The sequence below is a fragment of the Hemicordylus capensis genome, chromosome 1 (genome assembly GCF_027244095.1).
Source record: "Hemicordylus capensis ecotype Gifberg chromosome 1, rHemCap1.1.pri, whole genome shotgun sequence".
Classification (NCBI taxonomy): domain Eukaryota; kingdom Metazoa; phylum Chordata; class Lepidosauria; order Squamata; family Cordylidae; genus Hemicordylus; species Hemicordylus capensis.
The window spans coordinates 141498606-141522053 of record NC_069657.1 but is presented as its reverse complement, the minus strand read 5'-3'; the positions used below and the strand labels follow the sequence as shown (position 1 = coordinate 141522053).

At 44.0% G+C, this 23448-nt stretch overlaps 1 protein-coding gene across 5 annotated transcripts; it reads left to right on the top strand.

Annotated features, from left to right (window-relative positions):
• The first annotated feature begins 977 nt into the window (after positions 1 to 977).
• LOC128349120 (membrane-spanning 4-domains subfamily A member 8-like) lies at positions 978 to 21896 on the top strand. Of its 5 annotated transcripts, none has more exons than XM_053305096.1 (7): positions 978 to 1124; positions 5617 to 5855; positions 8667 to 8795; positions 13249 to 13308; positions 17830 to 17922; positions 20164 to 20283; positions 21736 to 21896. In XM_053305096.1, the coding sequence occupies exons 2-7, from the start codon at positions 5628 to 5630 to the stop codon at positions 21769 to 21771; spliced, it is 666 nt and encodes a 221-aa protein (XP_053161071.1). In that variant the 5' UTR covers positions 978 to 1124; positions 5617 to 5627; the 3' UTR covers positions 21772 to 21896. The 5 variants fall into 5 exon arrangements, with proteins under 5 accessions (XP_053161071.1, XP_053161063.1, XP_053161085.1 ...); XM_053305088.1 differs by lacking the exon at positions 978 to 1124 and adding an exon at positions 4045 to 4179; XM_053305110.1 differs by lacking the exon at positions 978 to 1124 and adding an exon at positions 4051 to 4338 and having other exon boundaries at positions 20205 to 20283.
• The last annotated feature ends 1552 nt before the right edge of the window (positions 21897 to 23448 follow it).

Here is a 23448-nt window from a genome sequence, read left to right as displayed (position 1 = left end):
AGCCCGGTGCTTCTAGAGCAGGTAACCCGCTCAAGAGCTTCTGCCCTAAAACCAGGTTTGCGGAGCGAGCGCTCCGCAAACCTGGTTTTGAAGATCATGAGTAGCCACGGCGTGGCTTCGCGCTGTGCCTACTCATGAGGAGACCCCCGGAGGGGAGGTGAAAAGCCACCTCCTGGCTCCGGGGGTCTTGCCAGCATGCCCTGCGCACTCACACAGGGCATGCTGGAGCTTGTGGGGGCTGATCGGCCCCTGCTGCCCTCAGCCCCCTCCGGCTCCGTCATGGAGCCAGCAATCATGTGGGCGGCCGATCCAGCCGCCCAGGGCTCCCTCCCCGCTCACCGCCCCAAACTGGGTCTCACTGATCGTGAAACTTGGTCCATTGTGTGATAGAGCCTAGCTCAATTTATGTCTGGGGTAAAATAATCCAATTTTTGCATTGGGGTATTTGGGGGGGGGGGGGCAAATCCAAACTCACAGTAAACTTGGGGTAAAGCCTCACAGTAAACTTGTGGTACAGCCTGCTCTCTGGAAAAGCTCCAGCCTCTGCAGCAAGCATTGAAAAGGGTGTGCAGCAATTACAAGAGGTTGCCAGCAGTCAGCCTCTTCTGGTCTTTGAAAATCTTTTACAGAAGCAGAATTTTATCCTTCTCCCTCCAAACCTTTCCTTTCTCTCTGTTCTCTTCAGTTGCCAACTCCCAACCTTTCTCTCCTCCCTGGCATGGCGGCGAGTGCACCAGGGAGTCATTTCTCTTTCTCTTCCTTCCTTTCTTCTCTCTCAACAATCTCCTTACCACACAGGCTCATCATTGAGCCACCACTGCTGTATTTGCTACTCTTTTGAAAAGGCAGGTGGTACTAACAGAGCAACAGGAAGTATGGATTCCACACTTCCTGTTTTTCTTTTCCCCATGCTGTGACTTTTTAAAAGGCAGAGGGAGCAGGAAAATCAGTAGCAGTGGCCAGACAGGTGTGGCAGGGGTGGCTAGGTGCCACAGCTTCATTCTTCAAACCAGCACTAGAGGCGAGCACTTCACTGCACCTCACTAGAGGGCTCCCAATGATCTGGAATGTTGGCTGGAAGAGACCATATTACTCCTATATTACAGGGGTTGCTCTGGCTTCCAGTAAGTTTCCGGGCAAAATACAAAGTGCTGGTTATATCCCTAAACAGCTTAGGCTCACGGTACTTAAGAGAGAATCTTCTTCTGCACGATCCCCATCGCTCACTGAATACATCAGGGGAGGCTTGTCTGTGGCTACCTTCATGTCGTCTGGTGGCCACCCAGGGACAGGCCTTCTCAGTTGTCGCTCCGAGACTTTGGAACGCGCTTCCTATGGGAATAAGAGTCTCCCCGTCTCTAGCGGCTTTAAAAAAGTGTCTGAAGACTCATCTTTTTACCCAGGCTTTTTAACTTTTTAAATTTTAGATTGTTTATTGATGTGTTTTAAACTGTTTTTAGTATTTAATTGATTTTAATATTTTGTTTAGTGTTTTGTTGTTGTGAACCGCCCTGAGACTTTGGTTTGGGGAGGTATACAAATATGTTAAACAAACAAACAAATACGTGATTCAGAACACAGTACTCAGGGAGTGCTGGGTGTGGGGTTGCAAAGTGTGTGGTATGAAAGCAGGGTTACTCCTTTCAGATCCCTGCAGATGCTGGAGTCACACACATCAACAACAACTAGGAGGGTAAGCCCCACTATAAACATGACTGGGGCCACCCACTTAGGAGGTGGCCTATGGAGGGCAGATTTCCAAGGCTCTCTTCAAATGTGTAGCTGACCCTCTTGTGGGCCTTGAAACTGGATAGTGGAGCAAGGAAATACACTCCTGCTTGCTGCCATTTCCATGGAATTTGGATTCTAGGATTCCAGTTAGGAATGGGTGGCACTTGCTTCAGATGGAGGTGACAGAAATCAGAATTAAATCAGTCGGTCTCTCAGGGTACTACCCTTCCATCCTGTGCAGTGGTGCTCTTTGGACTGGACTTCTGGGCAGAGGTCCAGTCCCCTTGTGCAGGCCTGGGTGGCCTCCAAATGCTGAGCAGTCCACTAATTTAAGTGGCAGGGTTGTCCATGGAAAATGTGGTATCTCTCTGCAAGTCAGTGGGAAGTATCTTACTCAGAATATCTTCTTTTTAAAATATCCAGCTTTCCCTGAACATGTTCTGGTGTAAAAAATAATGCATTGCAGCTTATCTGTTGGCTGCGGCAAGGACAGTAGGGGAGCCCTCAAAGGGCCTTTAGGTCCAGGCTCCAAAATTACCTGGGTGCACCTCTGCTCCTGTGAGATTCACAGGATTAACAGAGAGTCTGGAAAATACTATAATTCCCCCTCCCACAGCTGGATTTCTTGTCCTACTGGAAGGGCCACCTACTGCTGGGGACCCCCCCGACCCCAACATTAAACCCAGAATACCAACCCAAAATTGTGTAGGATTCAGGCCTGTGTCTGACTCCATTTTTATTAAGAGATCAATTAATGCCTGAACTCAAGGTGAACTGACCAGTACATGACTTGCCTCTGAGACTGATGCTAATTGTTCTGTGAAAGAGGAGGCAATCCAGCATTGTATTGTGAAATGGGCACTCACAGAAACACAAGGGCTAGGCCTGAGCTAATCAATATGCTAAAATGTAACTCACTATCAGATAATGTCTGTGGAAGAGGCCAGAGGCTGAGCTCCCCTTTCCTGTTGCAAGAAGTCTATGTTAATCCTTGTCAGGGCTCTGCTCTCCCCAAAGGGGATACTCAATTGCAGTCTATCGAAATTCCACTCTAGAAATTCCACCTGTAGATTTAGTCCTTTTATTAACACCTTTTTAACACCTTCTGGGACCAGGCCAGGAATCTGGGGACAAGAGAAGATGCCCATTTGCAGCTCAGAGATGCAGATTTGCTTTGGGGGAAATAGAACGTCCCCTCCCCAAGATAGCAGCTAACAGAAGATGGGATTCAGATCTCCCTGGACTGAGCTAATATCCTGAATAATTAAAAGACAATATCCAGAAGGTAACAGCAAATTGTCACCTTTTGGGGACCCAGGAAAGATGAGGATATTTTGAATAGACTCTATGGAGATCCAAGGAAGTGATCCTTTGATCACTATAGTTGATCCCACAACTATAAAAAATGAGGCTCACTGGACAGAGTCAGCAATTTTGCCTAACAAGCATACTCGCTCAAGAGCCATCCCAGAGTTTGCTGCTAAGCTGCAGGGCAACAAGCAGGAACTCTGTCCATAGACAGGAGCTGTCTGTGACTTCTGCTGCACACTGAGAAGTCAAGACTTCCCCAGCCATGGTGCTCTCACTCTCTGCTTCGCTCTGAGCAAACTGCCTTCTTGACCACCAGAAGCTTGACCATTGCTCCCAAGCTGCTCTTCCCAGCTACAGCCTCTCTCCTTCAGCTGAAAGCCCCACCACTCTCAAAGCCTCTGACCCTGGTAATATGCTGCTCCACAAGCCTTGGATCCCTCTTCCCTCCTCTCTACTAATTACTGCCACCCCCTTCCTAAACCTTCCCTTCCTTTTTCCTTCTTTCTCTGGTTCTCTCTAAATGTTTTATTAGGATTTGTTAGATTGTTAGATAGCTGTAACCACTAATTGCATACACAGATGTTAGTTAGGCACATTACACTACACTTTGAATCGGAAACATGTTTTTAATGTGGATTATTTTATCCTGATGAGCAACTTTCTATAATAAAGCCCATTGAACTTTCTGAGTGTCTCTCTCTCTCTATTTGTGCGCCCAGATCCTACATGGTCACTGTATAAAAGAACTCGTCACTTTGTGACACTGATGAAACAAGCCTAATTTTGTATGCTAGCTCCTGAGCATATCTAATATACAGATCAGGCTTGGTTCACAACACTACTGGCCCTAGTGCTTATACAGATCACATCACACTGGGAAGGCAGACAAGAGTCTTGTGATGCACCTTGCAGTTATGTTGCAGGCATCCCCCCAATAGGTGTCTGTGACATCAGTGCAAAGGGCCATCCCCCAGCAGCAAAGTATCCACTATGGGGTGGAGTGGGGGGGGGAGTGATGCTTGCTGGGGCAAGAACTTCACTATCCAGCAACATGGTTTGAATTCTGAAAGATTTCCCTACAAGGGAAGAACTTGCTGGAGCAACATCATCTGGATGAATCAGTATTAGCCTCTGAAGGTGAAATGAAGCATCATGAAAGACTCTGATTCTGAGGTTTCCAGTTGTCAGCATTCCAAATTTAGAATGTTTAGAATGTTCAGGGGATGAAACATTTGATGAAATCCTGGGAATGTGATATATGCTTCTAGTTGCTCCCTCAAGAGGCTTCCCTTCCATGTATGCTTATTATGTATTATTATGTATTATGTAGTATCATCAATGTGTATGGCACTTTACAAAATATAGATGGAAAGGTCCCTGCCCAAAGATTTTATAATCTTCAACTTGACATGGGGGAAAGTGGGAATAGAAAAGAGACAAGGGAACTTGGGAGAAGAATATGCTTTTATTTCAGTTATGTGTCCTTGGGGATTATGTCAAAGGCTTCATGAAAACATGAGAAGAATTTGATTAAGAGAGATGACATCTATCAGGTGAACTGGGAAACTGTTCCAGGCATAAGAAGCAGCAAGGGGGGAACGGGGGAGACATTTTGAGACAATAAAAATTATGGCCGCATTTTCACATAATGGAACTGGAGTTGCAGGGACCTGCAGTTTCCTTACCATTATGTCTGAACGTGTGCAACTCTGGATCCAAAGTTGCACTCAGGAGACTCTAATTTGAACCTTTGGTTTGTAGTGAGGGTCACTACTCCAAATCGAGGGTCCAGGGAGCCTGTGTTCCATCTGAATACAGCACTGGAGGACCTGCAGTTCCGCATTACATGCAAATGTGGCCTATAAGACATTCTGTGACAGCTTCATTGATTACCAGTTTGCTTCTGGACTAGATTCAAAGTGCTGGTTTTGACCTTTAAAGCTCTACGTGGCTTGGGGCTGGGGTATCTGTGAAACCATGTTCTCCCATATGAACTTGCCAACATGCCTCTATTCAGTGTTTCAATCCCTGCTCATGACCCTCCTACTACTGGAGTTCTGGTTGGAGATCTTTGCCACTGCTAACTGGGCAAAGAAGCACCTTTTTAACGTGGTGATTTCCTTTAATTAGCAAGGGGAGAGTAACTGGCCCTATCCACCCCCAGCACAGTACCTCCAGTGACTGTTGCTGGTGTCCATCATGTTTCTTTTTAGATTGTGAGCCCTTTGGGGACAGGGAGCCACCTTATTTATTTATTATTTCTCTATGTGAACTGCTGTGGAAACTTCTGTTGAAAAGCAGTATATAAATATTTGTTGTTGGCGGGAATTGACAAGGCCTTTTCAGCTGTGGCCCCTCGCCCACCCGGAAGAGCTTGGCAGTGCTCTCTCCTGCAGGGTTTTTAAAACACAGCTAAAACTCCATCATTTAAAGAGAGACCTTTTAATGTTTATTTGCAGCTCATATCTGGCGGGTTTTTACTTTTACTCCTCAGGAGTATCTGAGGAGTATGGTTATTGCATATGGTTATTAAAATCCCTGTACAGGTATTTCTTTTTCTATTTATTTTTGCAGGCAATTGAGCTATGGCAACAGACGAGAATGCCATTCCAGTGGGAATGTCTAATGAAGGGATAGTTATTTTTTCTCCAAATCGCACCCACTTAATCCAGGCAGGCCAAGGGGTCTCTGCTGCTGTTATCGATTCATCAGGGGTAGTACATTATATAGCAAGCCCCAGCAACCCTCCTCAGGAGGAGCACCAGGTGGGGATATGTGAGAAACTCCTTAATGTGGATACCAAAACTCTGGGGGTAAGTCCATTTGATATCTGCTTGAGTAGTCCTCTGCTAACTGAGCAAAAAGGCAGCTTTTAAAAGTGGTGATTCTCTTTATTTAGCAGGGGGAGAGCAATTGGCCCTATCCATCCCCAGTACAGCATCCCTCTGGTGTCTGTTGCTGGTGTCTGTCTTATGTTTTTGTTTTTGTTTTAGATTGTGATACACACACACACACACACACACACACACACAAACCTGTTTGGGAACTTTTAATTGAAAACCGGTGTATAAATATTTGGTGTGTGTGTGTGTGTATTTATTTTCTGGCCTACAGTGCTTTCAGTGGGTTCCCTGCACTGAGCCAGGTGATGGACTAGATGGCTGTCAAGGTCCCTTCCAGCTGTATTGTTCTGTGTGGGTGGTATTGATTGTCATTTGGGTACTTCTAACGTGCAAGGCTTCCTTCAGTTGCATAAGCTCCATATGTGTCGCAATGAAGAAACAAATCTGGGACCCTGGTCCACCATTCTGCCACTGCCAGTCATCTAGCTCCAAGGCAGTGGGGAAGGTTGTTGCGCTAGTTAGTTGCGCCAAGTCTAGAGCTTGTGTCCCAGACTAGTATTTTGCTAGTGCAGTCATGTTTGCACTAGTGCAATAAGATGCTCAACTTGTGGCACGACTCATATGCTCTGCAGGGAATTTTTGCACAAGAGCACAATTCTGAAAACCCCCATGACTCTGCACAGTTCTGCAGTCTTCTTTCATTAGCATACCTGGGTCCATTGCACGAGTGCTTCATTTGTCTGGATGCCAGCCTGTGTACATTTTCTTTCAGTACATGTTTATGTACTAGCAAAATACTAGTCTGGGAATCAAGCTCTAGAATTGGCACAACTAACTAGCGCAACAACCTTCCCCACTGCTTTGGAGCTTCTTTTGACATACTTGCTTTGGGGCTAGTGAAGAGTAGGGCTGTGCATCACATCGGCTTTATATTAGGGTCCAAGGTGATGCAAGTAGCAGTCCCAACAGTCCCGTATTATATGGGAAGTCCCATATCTGAGGCAAAAATCTCTTGTCCCGAACGGGATGCTGTTTCCCCCATATTATTGCGAGAGCCTGGGGCTCCCTCTCATCCCTCAAAAATGCCATAAATTCTAGGCAGGGACTCCAAAATGAAAATATAATTGTTAAAACACCAGCAGAATACATAGAGGGGTCCCTCAAAGCAGAATATTAACCAGCCAGAATATCAGGCTCCGCACCAAATCATGGAACAGAACCTTCAGCTAAATGGAGCAGATGTTGTTGAATTCATGTTTTCATTTACAGATGTTGTGATGATTGTGTTTGAGCATGGTCTATTTGCTTATAGCAAGAGGTTTTACCTCTTGGATTTGGATTGGATTTACACACTTTAAATACGTTTCTACTACAGACAGGCCAATTCAGAGATTGATTTCCCTCTATTAATGAATAATAAAGCAGAGAAGGTTTTTTAAAAATACTAAGATAGTTTTATTAGTTAAATAGTTTAAAAGGATATAATTAATATACAATTAAAATGGTTATTGAAATAGTTGTTAAGATAAAGTTCTCTGAGAGTAAGCATCTCTTAGAAGCTGGTGTTCTTTTTACAGTTTAGATTCCACAGTTTATGATAAGATAAACCAATTTTAATCTCACAAATTTCTGCAGTCTCACAAATCTTATTTCTAAGTCTCCCCACACCTAGTTCTGTACCTTAGTCTCAATTTTAAAAATGAAAACTAATCCCATAATTGAATATACTTACAACCAGGTATGAAACTTGATCAGGAGTTCACACCAGATGGTGATAAGTTCTTACAGACGTCCTTTTGGACAAATCAGCTAGCTTACATGCACACTGTCTCTCCCTAAGTTTCAGTGTTAATGCCGAGAGGCCCAGGCTTTTGTGCGTAGCAGGTTTTTATATCCATTTTTCTGCTCAGGGACGGTTCAAGCAAAATCAGAAAATAATCCCCTCTTTGGTCGTGATGGCTCCTGGTCCTTGCTCTCCCTTACTCTTCCATATCTAAGGGGATTTCAGAGGAACCTAGGGCACTTTTGAGAATTACATATAACAAAATTCCCTTAATGCTTATGCACAGATCTAAATGTCATCTTGACCTCTGAGATGGCAGCTCAAAAGTCTGCAAGTCACAAAACTACAGAGAAAAACACATTCTTTCCTGAGAGGGAAAGTACCTTTGTTTTTCCTCAACATTTAAACACCCCATAAAGACTGATCATTAATAATGATGCCTTCTGATATATAAACTAAATATTTCTAGTCCCTGTTTGGCTGTACCTTTCCTCAACATCCAGCCAAGGCCAGATCTGTCCTAAACAGATTACAACATGGTTCAAGACTTTAGACATAGAACAGGCTTTGTGGTTTGTTTTACAAGATCATAATATGTGCAGAGTTCATGACCAGGCCTAAAATCCTGGCCTATTCACAACAAGGCTATAAAGGGTCACAAAGATGTGAGGTGTTAGATTATTCCTAGAATTGATTGGTGAACAGCATTGTGGCATGGCCCAGAAAAAAACAGTGAATATACTGCAATCATTTTTCAGTGATTGTATTTCCTTTGTACTGGATTAAAATGCCTTGAAAATGGGGGTTTCCTTTGGTGAGTTTTGGGTAAAGAAGTGATCCTGTTTCAGTTTGATATTAACTGAAAGGAATGCAGTGAGTGGCCTGACTATTTTTCCTGGGTTTTTAAAGTGATGTTTCCAGACAATGTTAAGGGATTAAGACTTGTATCTTTCCAGAACACAGGGGATCATTTTATCTTGTTTGTGTATTTCTCACAGTACTTCCAGATCATAATTGGAGTGATACATATTGCCTTGGGGGCTATCTCAGCAGATCTTGCTGTTTCGTTTACAGAATATACATCTATGAGCATTAAGGCAGGTTATCCTTTCTGGGGAGCTGTATTGGTAAGTATGTTATTTGCTTATGATAGTTGATGTTTTTTGGTGTTTGTAGTGGATTTAATCCAGCCTTTGTTTTAGGACAAGCCCATGTGAGGGGAAGAAAAATGTGGAATCATCCCCTCTCTCTTGCTTTCACCCACAAAGTCTATTCCTTTATTCAAAATATGACAGACTGCTTCAGTCTGAGGCTCTCTCAGCTTTTAGTTGCAGGTAAAAATACTAAGTAGGTTACAAGAATGCTTTTAAAAAGCACCTTGGTTGCAAAGAACAGGGCTGCAGGAACATAAAGAAACATCTTAGAAAGTTTACAGAGACCTTTTCAACGCCCTAGTTGCAGAGTTGGGTGCAGGCTATTGTTTCCTAGCTTAGTTGCATTACTGACAGACAAATTTAGAACAATATCAGGGAAATGCAGAGCACACGAAAGAAACAAATAAGTTTCTGATGCAGCTGCTTAACAAACTGTTCCCCAGATGAAAACTTTCTCTGAAGCCAAAGCCCTGGCTTCCTTCCTGAACTCACCAAATCCATGGTAGAGACTTCAATACACTGCAGTCCTAACTTCCCAGGATTGCAGTCCTCCTTGTTGCAGCCATTTGCCTGGCCAACGTCCTGTTGCAAGCCCAGACTGGCTCCAACTGAGGACAAAGAAAGTCTTCTCTTCCTGCTTCATGGCCCTCAAGGTCCCGCCCACTGTGTGCTGAGTGGCTGATCCCTAGAGGTCAGTCAGGACAGGGTTCACTTCCAGTTAACTCTTTAGGGGAGGGGAAGTCTGTTCACTACAGTGCTGATGGTTCTGAATTTAGAAACTTAATTTCCAATTTTTGTTCTATTTTTGACTTTGAATATGCAGAGCACTTATGGCTAGTAAGCAGTCCACTATCTCTAATACCTGCCCACAACTCTCCACCAGTCATGTTGTACAGTGGAGCCTCAAGGCTCCACTGTAAGGGGGGCATAGTAAATGCTCCAGGTGGGGGCATGGCAGGAAAAGTTAGTTTCCCCTGGGGGGAGAAAGCCTTGGAGTTGGATGAAGAGATAATATTTATATGTCAAATGTCCATTTTTTGCTGCTGATAGCTAAACTCGAAATTTCAAAAATAGACACATTAAAATACAATCTTCTTGTCACTTCTGAAGCACTCCTTTTGGAAAATATGATACTGTATTATGTTTGCTCTTGCTTGAATATGCCCCCCCCCCCATAAGATTATCCAGAGACACTCTCTTGTGTGTGCTGCCACCCTCCGAGGTTCATTTGGTGGTGACATGTGAGTGGGTCTTCACTGTGATATCTTCTTTCTTTGAACATCAGAACAGCCCTGCTGGATCAGGTGCAAGGCCTACCCAGTCCAGCATCTGTTTCACACAGTGGCCTACCAGTTGCCCCTGAGAAGCCCACAGACAAGAGGTGAGGGCATGTCCTCTCTCTCGCTGTTGCTCCCCTGCATCTGGTATTTAGAGGCATCTTGCCTCTGAGGCTAGAGGTGGCCTATAGCCCCCAAACAAGTAGCCATTGATAGACCTGTCCTCCATGAATTTATCTAACTCCCTTTTAAAGCCATCCAAGTTAGTGGCCATCACCACATCCCATGGCAGAGAATTACATAGATTAATTATATGCTGCATTTTTAAAAAGCACTTCCTTTTGTCAGTCCTAAATTTTCTGCCCTTCAATTTCATGGAATGAACCTGGGTTCCAGGGTTGTGAGAGAGGCAGAAAATTTTCTCTCTGTCCACTATCTCTACTCCATGCATAATTTTATACACCTCTATCATGTCTCTCCATTTTTCCAAACTAAAAAGCCCCAGATGCTGTATCATTGCCTTATAAGGAAGGTGCTCCAGACTCCTGATCATATGGGTTGTCCTCTTCTGAACCTTTTCCAGTTCTACAATGTCCTTCTTAAGCTACTGTGACCAGAACTGTACACAGTACTCAACTGTGGCCACACCATAGATTTATATAAGGGCATTATAAATTATTTTCAATCTCCCGTCTAATGATTCGTAGCATAAAATTTGCTTTTTCACATTTGCCACACACTGAATCAACAACTTTCAATGAGGGGTCCACCACGACTATAAAATCTCTCTCCTGGACAGTCACTGACAGCTCAGACCACATCAGTATATATGTTAAGTTGGGGTTTTTTGCCCCCATGTTCATCACTTTACACTTGCTTACATTGACCCACATTTGCCATTTTGTCACCCACTCACCCAGTTTGAAAAGATCCTTTAGGAGCTCCTCACAATTTGTTGTGGATTTCACTTCTAGATCATTTATGAATATGTTAAAGAGCACTGGTCCCAGTACAGATCCTTGAGGGATCCAGTACAGATCCTTGGGATCCTTGGAGATCCTTCCTCCATTGTGAAAACTGTCCATTTATTCTTAACCTCAGTTTCCTGTCCTTCAACCAGTTACCAATCCACACATGAACCTGTCCCCTTATCCCATGAAGGCTAAGTTTACTCAAGAGCCTTTGGTGGGGAACTTTGTCAAAAGCATTTTGGAAGTCCAAGTATACTGTGTCAGCTGAATCACATTTGTCCACATGCCTGTTGACACTCTCAAAGAAATCCAAAAGGTTAGTGAGGCAAGACTTGCCCTTGCAGAAGCCATGCTGGTTCTCTTTCAGCAAGGCCCATTCCTCTGTGTGAACAATTTTGTCCTTAAGTAAGTTTTCCATCAATTTTCCTGAGACAGACGTTAAACTGGGACAGATGTTAAGTTAACTGGCCTGTAATTTCCTGGTTTCCACTGGATCCCTTTTTGGAAATGAGAGTTACCTTAGCTACTTTTGAGTCCTCAGGTACAGAGCTTGATTGTTGGGACAATCAGATTTTTTATTTTTGCTAACAGATCAGCAGTTTCACATTTGAGTTCCTTTAGAACTCTTGGGTGGATTCCATCTGGCCCTGGCAATTTGTTATTTTTTTGTTTTTAAAGACAATTTAGAACATCCCCCCTCTTCACCAAATTGGCACAGTTCTTCAGGCTCCAAGCTTGAGAAGCTGAGCTCTGAAGTGGGTATATGGTCAGTATCCTCTGCCATGAAAACAGATGCAAACAACTCATTCAGCTTCTCTGTAATATCCTCCTTAATAATCCCTTTCACATCCTCATCATTTAAGGGTCCAACTGTCTCCCAAGTGGTTAGACCCTGGTGGTTGGAATGCCCAGTGCCCTGATCTTAGGGTGGCACCATCCCTAGCACTTTTAAATGCAACCTAAATAACATTTTTATTTAGCCAGGCCTTTCCTAATGTTTCTTGAACTTCCTGATGCTTTTAAAAGTGTGTTTTACCACTCTTTATCTATAAATTTTCTTGCTAATTTTATTTTCTTGTATTTTTATTGTTGTAAATATTTATGGGGGGGAAATGTAGTGATAGGGAAGATTTAAGGGAGGACGAGGCCTCATTAAGTGGCGCAGCGGGGAAATGCTTGACTAACAAGCAGAAGGTTGCCAGTTCAAATCCCCACTGCTACTATATTGGGCAGCAACGATATAGGAAGATGCTGAAAAGCATAATCTCATAGTGCATGCGAGGAGCCAATGGTAAACCCCTCCTGTATTCTACCAAAGAACAACACAGGCTCTGTGGTCGCCAAGAGTCGAAATCGACTTGACGGCACACTTTACCTTTAGGCCTCATTTAGAGCAACTGCTGGGAGTGTGGGTCTTTCCTAATAAGGAAGAAAGCCTGGGAAAATCCAAACAGGAGGACCAATCCAACTCACAGCCACCACCAGCAGAAGAGAAAGCTTTGTGTTGCTTTGTTTGTTTTGTCCCAAGAGTGCCCTGAGGAAGCAGCTGGCTTAGAAGCTGCGAGGGGTGTGGAAGGCCACAGCCTAGAGGCTGGAGACAGCAGGAAGACCCCTGTCTGTGAGTAATAAGATAGGGACCAGGCCAGTTAGGTGCGTGAAGGAAGTTATCTTCCTTTTATTGTGCTGGTTGAAATGAAAACTTTGCTCTCCCTCTTACAAACTGTTCTATGAAAGACAATTGTTTTATTGCATACTTTTTTCTTTTAATGTGATAATAAACCCTTGCTGATGAAGTGTGCGACTCTTCATTTTGGATCTGCCTTAGTCAGACCCTTGGAGGCCTAGGAATGCTTTGGCACTTCTGGGGGCAGGTTTGCCACTTTACCCCCTCCACCCCCACCCCCCGAAATCATATATGGAAAGTGAAACATTAAAATAAACTGGATGGTGTCAATCTACTGTGAATCCTTTACAGTCAAGGATTCACCCCAGTAAACAATCCTCTCCTCTTCTGGCACTGGTAGGACCCTTGACAATGCAGGATATATATTTTAAAAGGAATAAATAATCCAACTTCTCTCAGATACTATTATTATTGATTGATTATAAGATTGTATTCCTGTACCTTTTAAATGAATTTGCTGTCACATGTGTACAGTACCTTCTTTTTTTGGACAGTTCATGGCTTCTGGATCCCTGTCAGTGTTAATGGAGAGACATATGAGGCCTCCCAACCTGGTGAGATGTATATATGATATTTTCTTGTCTTCTGTCGCATCTGAGGGATGCCAGTAAATAACCTTCCTTCTTATTACACATTAGTAAATCTGGTTGTCATCAGCATATTGATAACACCGAGCTCCAAACCTCCTGATGATCTCTCCCAGCAGTTTCATGTAGATGTTAAAGAGTGTTGGAGACAGTATGGAGCCTTGTGGAACTCCATACTTCAGTTCTCGCTTTGCAGAGCAACATTCTCCAAGCGATGCCATCTGGAATCTACCAGAGAGGTAGGAGCGGAACCACTGTAAAACAGTGCCACCCAATCCCACCTCCCTCAGGGGATGATATTCCCTGAATGGTCTGGGAGCCAGTGTAATGCAGCTCCTTACCACATCAAACTGCTAGTGAGATGGGATGGGGTCCTTGGTGTGGCTTTTCTCCACACCAGAACTCTCCTATTTTCCAGGTGGAGTGGTGTGAGGGAAGGAGCTCCTTCCATGTGGTTCAGAAGTTCTGATACTACATTTGTGGGTGTGAAGGAACCACACTGCAATGATTTGCATGATGTGAACATAATGTCTGAAGGGCCCACTTGATGAGGGTAAAGCAGAAATGGACATTCTGCCATAGATAAGATTTAAGGCATGTGGAGAACAAATCCTATCTAGGGCCAACCTGAAAGTTTCTAGAACTGAATTTTTAACTCAAAATTCAAAACTCAAATGTGTATGAAAAGGGAGCCTGAAACTGTGAGCCCATTTGGGGGCACAAAAAAGAAGCAATAGTTCATGGGTGTGGTTTACCAGCAGCAGTGAGTGGTGGTGGTCTTGCTTTACCTTTACCAGTATCTCCTCTTTTCCCCTACATGAATGCTCTTACAATGAAACTATATAGCATTGTTCCATGAGCATTCGGAGTGGTGGGGGGAAGAGAGCCTCTTTAGTGAAGAAGACTGCCCAGCCATTGAGGCCTTGCAGACAATCATCTGGGAGTGGTTTGAGCCTAGGTAGGGAATCGCCCTAACCCTGATGCCCACAAATGATCAGAGCCACCATTGGGCTCTCCCTACTCACCACCCACATGATTGTGTCTGCTAAGAACCAAGATGTGGTAAGGTTTTCCTGTACTGGAAGAGACCTCCCACAATACACCACGCTGCCAGCAGTAAGGCTCATTACACCACAGCAGCTCTGATTGGTCATGGGGGGAAGGAGGCAGGGCAATCCCCATTCAAGGCATTGTGAGCAAGTGAACATAGAGTGTGCAGTGTAGAGTGGCACGTTCACAGTTCTAGCCCCTCCAGATGCAGCACTCTCTGACAAACATAGCAACCGCCTGCCGGGACCCAAAAACTCTGGGAAAAGCGACCACACGGCCAACAAGCCTAGATATCAGGACCCCTGTTCTTTACTACTTTGGTAAAGACCGAGAGTTAGAAGCAGGGTTGCCCAGATTCAGACTAATAGGGCTTGGGGCATTTGCCCTGGTTCACATGACGAGCATGCAATCCTGAGTTAGAGGCAGGTAACCCAGGTTTCGCTGCTCATGTGAAGAAGTTAGTTTTATCTCCAACCAAGACCCAATTTTGCCCCATCTGCAAAATCTGTGTTCAAAATGGGGCTAAATATTAAAAGCAGTCAACAGCAAGACAGGAGAAAGATTCATTAAATTGCTTGAATGAATAGTAAAGTCCTTCTTGAAGTCTGGAAAGAGACTACATAAAGAAAAGAGACAAGTTAGAGACATGCTGTCTGACATCCAAAGCAGCCTAATACATCTTAGGGGTTGATGGTCAATGACATGTGTCCACTCTAACAGAGCACTTTTGAAGCACGGGGGTGCTCCAAAGAACATTTGCACTTTTGTGCAAAAGTGCAAAACTGCCCATTCTTTGGGGGGAGTGTGTGCAGCAACATGGGGGTGCTAGAAGCATCTGCTGTAGATTCCTCTGGATATCAGCCATTATGATTAACTTTCTGTTAACATTACTCTATGAGTCTTTTCATTTTGCTTACTTTTAAAAGCATATTTCTTTGTAGCAGTAATCTGCTATTTAATTTCACATTATATAATGCCTGGGATAAGCATGGGAGGATTTTTCTCCTTGCTGGAGGGACACATTTCCTTCCTTTTTAAACTCCTGACTCTTAGGCTCCATTCCATTCTTCGTAAGGGAACATTTAAAGTCAGTGGCAAAGAATAGTAAGCCGCCCAGTTTAATCTCCCCCACCCACCCACAGATTCTTCCCCAGTACAGTTGCAAAGTGGCCAGGAAAAAAACTAGGTGGCCATTCTCCCATCCTTGTAACAGGAGTATGCTGGGTAGAAATCAGCAGGTGAGGTTTTTTATAGCTTGGAGTATGCCAAGAGCCAGTGTGGTGTAGTGGTTAGAGTGTTGGTCTAGGACTGAGGAGACCCAAGTTCAAACCCCCTTCTGCCATGAAACTCACTGGATGGCTCTGGGCAAGTCAATTCTCTCATCCTAACCAACCTCATTGGGTTGTTGAGAGGATAAAGACTTTTAAAAAATACACACCCATGTACACCACTATGGGCTCTCTGGAGGAACAGCAGGATAAACATGTAAAAATTAAATTAAATTAAATTAAATTAAATTAAATTAAATTAAATTAAATTATCACCTCCTAATTGCTACAGAATGAAAGGAACAGCTACTGGGCGCTTTCCAGATTACACACTACAACAGTGTCATTACGTGTCCATTAAGTGTACTTCCGTACTGCTTGTGCTTCACCATCACAGTCCCTGTGCTGTCAGTAAGATGCCATTCACATTTCTGATGCCTTCTTTTTGGTTTTATCTTTGCGTTACAGTGCTACAATGTTGCAAAAAAATAGCCATATTATCTTCTTGGAGGAGGTTTGCGCAAGCTAGAAAAGACTGCTTCCCCTGCTGGTGGCTTTATGCAACAGCCTTTATGTACAGTTTTCAATATGATCCTGCCAAGCCAAAGCAAACTATTGCTGTTGCAGCATGTAATCTGAAAAACTCCCAGGAGCCAGTTTCAGAATGTTACTCCACAGTGAACATAGGACAAGTCCTACTGGATTAGTCCAAAGGCCTATCCAGTGCAGCATCTTGTTTTTCGCCATTGACAACCTGTTCCTCTGGGAAGCCTCCAAACAGGACATGTAGGTAATAGCCCTCTCATGCTGCTGCTTCCCAGCAACTGGCATTCAGCTGCATCCTGCTTCTGAACCTGGAGGTAGCATGTAGCCATCATAACCAGCAGTGACTTGTCCTTCATGAACCTGTCAAATCCCCTTTGAAAACCATCAAAGCAGATAGCCGCCACCACATCCTTTGACAGTGAATTCCAAAAGCCAGCGTGGTGTAGTGGCTAGAGTGCTGGACTAGGGCCGGGGAGACCCGAGTTCAAATCCCCATTCAGCCATGATACTAGCTGGGTGCCTCTGGGCCAGTCACTTCTCTCTCAGCCTAGCCTACTTCACAGGGTTGTTGTGAAAGAGAAACTTAAGTATGTAGTACACCGCTCTGGGCTCCTTGGAGGTAGAGCAGTATATAAATGTAATAATAATAATAATAATAATTATTATTATTATTATTATTATTATTATTATTTACACACAGTGAGAAGAGGTGCTTTATTTTGTGTATCCTGGATCTCTTGCCAATCACAGTTGTTCTAGTGTTATGAGAAAAGGAGGAAAACCTCTCTCTATCCACAATTTCCAAGTATCATCAGATGCTTCAGTCTGGACTTTGGATTTGCATTTCCCCTGATTAAAACAAGAAGTATATTATTGGGATGGCTCACCCTCAGGCTGCCCCCTTTTGCTCCTTTGGTTAGAAAGCAGAGCTTTCCTCAGTTGCAGGAGGTGGGTTGCTTTCACCTGGGCTTCCCCTACCGGATGTCTTTTCTACACTGAGCCTGGCCTTTCTCTCTAGAGGACCCAGGCTCCCTGTCTGATAGTGTCTGCTGCTCTGTCTTGGCCACTGCCTGTCCAAACAGAGAGGAGCAGGCTGCACATCTTGATTGGTCTCCATTTTGCCTAAGCTTTTATTAACCCTCCCCTGTGTCGTCTCCTTGTGCTTCCCTGTTTGTGCCTTCCCCTGCCTGCCCTGCCACTCCTCTTCCTGACTTCCTCCTTGCCTTCCTGATCTCAGTCCGGCCCCCCGACTGCTCTGCCTCACCTGGGTCTATCAGCTGGCCAACATCATCAGCTGCACCAGAAATCTGTGGCATCCTCCTCCAGGCCACCAAGACGTGCGGAGCCAGGCTCTTCACTGGCACTGCCGGCTGTCACTTCTCGGGGCTCCAGCCACAAGGTTCCTAGGTCACTGGGGAGTGTGACCACTGCATCCAGCCCCGTCCCCCTGGATGCTGAGATGAGAGGCATGGGGGTGGCAGGCAGGCGCATATATTTTTCCTCATGTTGACAGGGTGTGGTTGTTTTTTTAAAAAAAATTGGCTATTAATTGACTGTTTGTTTAAAGAGATCTGTGCTGTTTCTGTGCTTTCATGGAGCCTCGTTCTTCTGGTTTCTCTTTCAGGTGAAATGGAGTGCAGTAATGAACTTTTTAAGTGCTGAAGGGGCACTTGTTGGTACTGCTCTCTATATAACAGAGCTGATTCAAAATTCAAAGGTAAGTGAAGAAATTACACAAAGAACCTTGGCTTTATTGAGAGGATCCAAAAAAGAGAGAGATGACTGAAGGAAGGAAGAGTGGAAAGTGTCTCAGAATTTCTTTCTTCTGAGTTCCCCCAAGGATACACTGAATTTTTCTCCAAATGTCAGCATTCCCCACAAAGAGAAATTTCAGAGAATTGTCTCATCAGGTTTCTTCACATACCTTACTGTTTTCAATGCAGCAGCACACACATGATTCTCCTAGAGGTCTGGAGCGGCTGGTAGGCACTGGAGCAGGGAGCCCAGTAAAGGGTGGCCATCCTCCCGGATTCCTCGCCCTCCCCAGCCTCCCAGCATTGTTGCCATCAGCTTTTTTGAGCAGCCGGGTAAACCCCAGCCACTGATCTGCTCATTGCCTGGTCAGGTGGGTGCCCCATCCCACTGGGTGTTGAGGGAGAGTCCTGACAATTAACATGAATTTCTTGGAAAAGGTAATTAACATAAATGAACACAAAATTTAATTTAAGGGCGGTATAGAAATTGAATAAATAATAATAATAATTTAACCAAGATAAATTTGTAGCAAGATTATCAGTCCATGTCTAAGTGAAATCTTTAGGGATTTCAAGGGAAACTGAAGGAATTTAGATAAGGTTAACAACATTTTTCAGGACATTATTCACTACACTAATAAAATGGAAAATCATTAAATATTCGTGTTGGTTTCCCTACCAAGAGAGGAGATCTCCATACATGTGACTTGCTTAAGGGTGAATGAGCATAAGTCCCTTCAGTGATTGATCAATATTAGTAACTCTAGTACAATTCATAGTAAAATGCACCCATTCATCAAGTAAAAATGTTCTAGTATTTGTTTATGCTTGTTCATGTGCACCCAAATCCAAACATTATACAGTCAAATGAAGGACGATGCAAACCATCCTCACCAACATCATAAAGGTGAACACCACAAAGTGCTGAAGAAAACAGTGGCTGGCAACCTGACTAACAAACTGTATGTGAAGCAAATGTGCAGCACATGCTATGGAGGAAGGTTGATATTTGTCAGTCTCCCCTTCCCTCTGTTGCTGACTGTGACTCCAAAAATATGTCCCTGATGGCTTAGGGATATATTTTCAGGAGTCACAGTTGACTACAGAGGAAATGAGAGACAAAAATAGCCTGTTCCTGTGGTGCATTTTAAGTATCATTGAATGCTGTCAAATGTGTATCTAGAGTGTGAACTTCACTATTTTTCAAGTGGGGACCACTTTGACAAAAAACCTTCAATGTGAGAGCCATTTCTCATAGTGCTGACTTCTGCACAGTACTGCACTTTTCTCAGTGCTGGGAGGGCTCTTTAAGAGAGATGGAGCCCAATCTTAAGGGCTTTGTGGGCAAAGCACTGGGAACCTCACTTCCCAGCACTCCATACACATCTTCCAAGATGGTGCAGGGGCTCAAGAGAACCTTCAAAGAGTCTCACCAGTGTTGGGCAAAGTGCAGCACTGCACGGTTGGAATGGTAGTCTTTGCATGGTGCCAGGGGGACTGCAGAGCATTTGGCTTCTGCTAAAGCTTTGCACAGACCCAATAAACAATTAGTCAGAGGGCGTACTTAGGGCTGACTGGAGCTTCTACAGGCTCCTAGGCCTTACGATTAATAACGCTGATTTAAAGCCTTGCTTTGTGATGTTGAAAAATGCTAGGAAAGTGCCTGCCCAGGTTTGCACACTAGGGATGTGCATGAAATCGGTTCGGAGGCCCTTTATGGGCCTCCAAACCAGTTCGACTGACCGGTGGTCATACCTCCCACGTGTGCCGGGTACTTCCACTTACTTCCAGTCCAACGAGGGGACAGGGCAGTAGGGAGGTAAGCTGCCGTTCCGCTGGATGGGTTTACAATGGAGCGCCAGTGGTGGGGAAGCAGCAGGAGGGGTGAGTGCACTCTCCCCCATCCTTAAATCACCCCACTCCCACCTTCAAACTTCCCTGCACCGGTTCCGTGCACATCCCTATCGGTGCACACACTAATTTGTACAATGTACAAATGTCTCCAAGGAGACATTTATGAAGACCCCTTGACTAAGTCATTTGAAATGGCAGCTCTGGCCCCAGCCCTTCTCTAGGGGAATTTTTTAGTCATGCTTTCAAGTCCATTCCACTCAGAAGATAGCTATGGGTACTTTTTGATGCTACAGTCGAGAGACCAGTGAGAGAGATGTGAGAGGTGTTCCACATGTGTCTGTGCTCTGCAGTTTATAGGTGCTAGTATCTGTATCCTGCTCCTCTTCTTCAGCTTGGTGGAGTTCTGTATCGCTGTTTCAATGACATTTTTTGGATGCCAGGAAACATCGAAGAAGAAGAAGAAGAAACAGGTAAGGACTGCTCAGAGTTTAAGCGAGCATGTCAGAAAGCTCAAGGAGAACATGGCATGCGGGAGATGTTTTACATGCATATGAATAAACACGAGTGGAAAGTGCCTTCAGGCTACCATGGGCTCCTTCAGCTGGTACTCTCCACAGTTAAAAGATAAGATGGATGCTGGGTCTGGTTACACAGTCATAGAATCATAGAACTTTAGAGCTGGAAGGAACCTTGGAGGTCTTCAGCCCTCTGCTCTGAAACTGCTTCAGTATCCCTGACCAATGGTCCACTGCCAAACAGCTCTTACAGTTAGGAAATTCCTCGTAATGTCTAGCCTAAATCTGGTTTAAGTCCTTCCATATGAATACTAACTTTTCTGCCCAAACGTCTCCCCCGACCCTTCAATAAAGATTTCTAATTATCAGATTTTTCCTGCCTTGGAAATCCCCTCTGTCTTTAGCTTTTCCTGCTCTTGCAAATTTTGAACTCATACAGGAACTAAAAACAATAGCCACTGCCATGAGACATGTATGTGACTTCACATATGGGACGGTGGTGCCGCAATCTGCCTTCTACAGTCCTGCAACTCCACCTGGCCAAGTGCCCATTTTAGAACTTGGCCTTCTGCCCCCCTCTAAGCCAGGATCCTACATCCACTTCCCTGAGTGAACCCTCTACCAGTCCCAAGCTGAATATCACTGTCTTAGGTGCCTACCAGGGATATTCAATAAAAGAGGGGAAATCAGTTCAGAACAAATATCCTTATAAAATGAACAATATAGTAAAACATGAGTCACTGTTTCTACACCTTGGCCACAAGGACAAATCCGACTGTTAATGGGAGTTTTCTTATATCTGCCCTCTACTATAGCTGATGGTAGTGCATTAAATCATGCAAGGGAGAAGGTTCTTCTCTGAGACTTGGTAACGAAATTAAATAAATATTTAGCGGGCTTTGGATAATTTGTGGAGCTACCTAAGAAATTACCTACAGAAATTTGTGCAAGATCACTTTGTTTTTCAACATCTGCTATACACTGCTTAATAAACCTCTTAGCATTATCCGGACCCAAAGATCTTAATAGCCGCGCTGAGATACCATACTTGCCTAGCATATCATGTATGCGATTTTCCCAAGTAGATTTGAAACTGTCTTCCAGCACAAGGGACTGTCTTCCAGCATGAGGGAGTACATCAATTTTTGATTCTGTGAATTACCTCTAACTTCCCCCGCCACCTTCATTTTGACCAATCACACAAGATTGGGAACATGCACAGCCCCTGAACTTGAGTAGGATGTGTCTCCTACCCAAGTACTGATTGTGTGAACTGCCCTAGAGTGTCTGAAAACTTGGCTAATCACAGGCAAATTGCATTCTTATCTGCCAGATGGAGTTTTGTGCTACTAAAATGGCTTCTGCTTAACAACTCTGGTAATGAATCTTGTGCATTTCCCCCAACAGTCTAATCTCCCAGCTTCTAAGAAGGAAAATACCTAAAAGTTTTGACAGACTCCATTCATCCCAAATGTGGAAAATGTGAAAGCAACTGCACTGGAAAGGTTCTGCTTAAGAAGGACTGGGATGTTCACTTTCATGATAAGAGAAGTAGCCTCAATGAAGAATGTCACCATTTACCATGCCAATACAAATATTTCGCGAATGAATGATTTTTCTGTGTTTCAGACCACTGCTTTTGTGCCTGCACTGGCTGGGTTCTCATAATTGCTGCAGTGTAATATAAAAACCGGTTAAGTTTAACAACATTGATGTGATTGTGAAAACCTGCGCCCAGGCGTGAATCCTAGCTTGCTTGTGGGATGCAAATTTACACTGGTAATCTTAGATCTGATTTTGCCTGGAGGAGGGCAGGGCTCTCCATCTTACATCTGCTGATTGTGAGAGCTCCTGTGGTTCCTCCAGAAGGCCATCCTGCTCTTCTAGTCTATGATCATGTGGCTTTTTCTTACAAGCAAGAAGCTTAGTAAAGAACCCAAGAGAGAAGTCATGAAATATATCACATGAGCAATCCTGGTAATCTAGCAAGCTGTTAGACTATTATCAGTCTAGTAAACGATTATCAATTCTTGCAAGCATATCCATCCTTCAAGGCTGTATGCCTTGTATCAATTTAGATGGTGGACCAGGGACTGAAATTGGAGTTGTGGTTGAAACATCACATTTCATTAGACTGTCTTCCTTGGACCATTTTATGGTTAAGCCCAATTCCCAATGGAATCCAGCCTAAATGGAAAAGTATCCCTTTTGAATTTCCCAGAGCCTGCCCCCACCCCCAGCCACCCCCTTCTTTCCCCCAAACTTGTCAAAGAGAAAGGGAAGCATCATGGAAAGCTCCGTAGGTACCATGACCCCAGTAAGGTCCTCTGCATTGCTGCAAGTATGCATAGCAGGATCCAGGGTGACCAGTCTGCTTAGGGCTTTCGCAAGAACACACATCTCTATCAGGCAGTCAAATGAAAATATTCCTTGAAAAAGATATTATCAAAACAAGTTAGAATAAATATCAACATAGTGACAGTGATGAGAGTCCAGGCAATTCCCATGCTGCAGTGGTGCTAGGAAGGCACGCAGAGTAGAGATATCATGGTATAGTAGCTTCTAGGCCATATTGCACCACATACCACCAGATGGCACTTCAAGCAGCTGCCTCTCAGTTTTCATACCAGTTACTCATAAAGCTTGAACCAGCCAGGTTAAATTTATTCACCATGTCTCACAACTGTTCATTTATCTGAATCAATTGCCCAGGTACACATGGCTTAGCATTTGTTTAAAAGGGCTGTATCTCATGTCAGAGCTGCGAGTTTTGTTTTGTTTGGGGGTTTTTTATTTTTGTTTTGTTTTTTAAAGCTGGTTAATTTTAAAAAATTCAATCTATTTCCCTCTTCTGTCATTCCAATGCAATGCTATTGGAGATAGTGACAGAAAACTAAGATAGTCATAAGATCAATACCTTAAGGAGTTCTATCTTTCATATATTCTCTAAAATCACCTACAAACAGAAAGCTAGTGAGCTAGGCAAGACATTCAAGGAAACTCACTCATATTTCTTAAAAGAGTGTGTGGTAGCCAAAAGAGTGTGGCAGGGAGTAAGCAAGTTGTTAGCGTGGCCTGATTTGGAAAAACAGACTTGGGAAGAACTAACCTCGGGTTTGA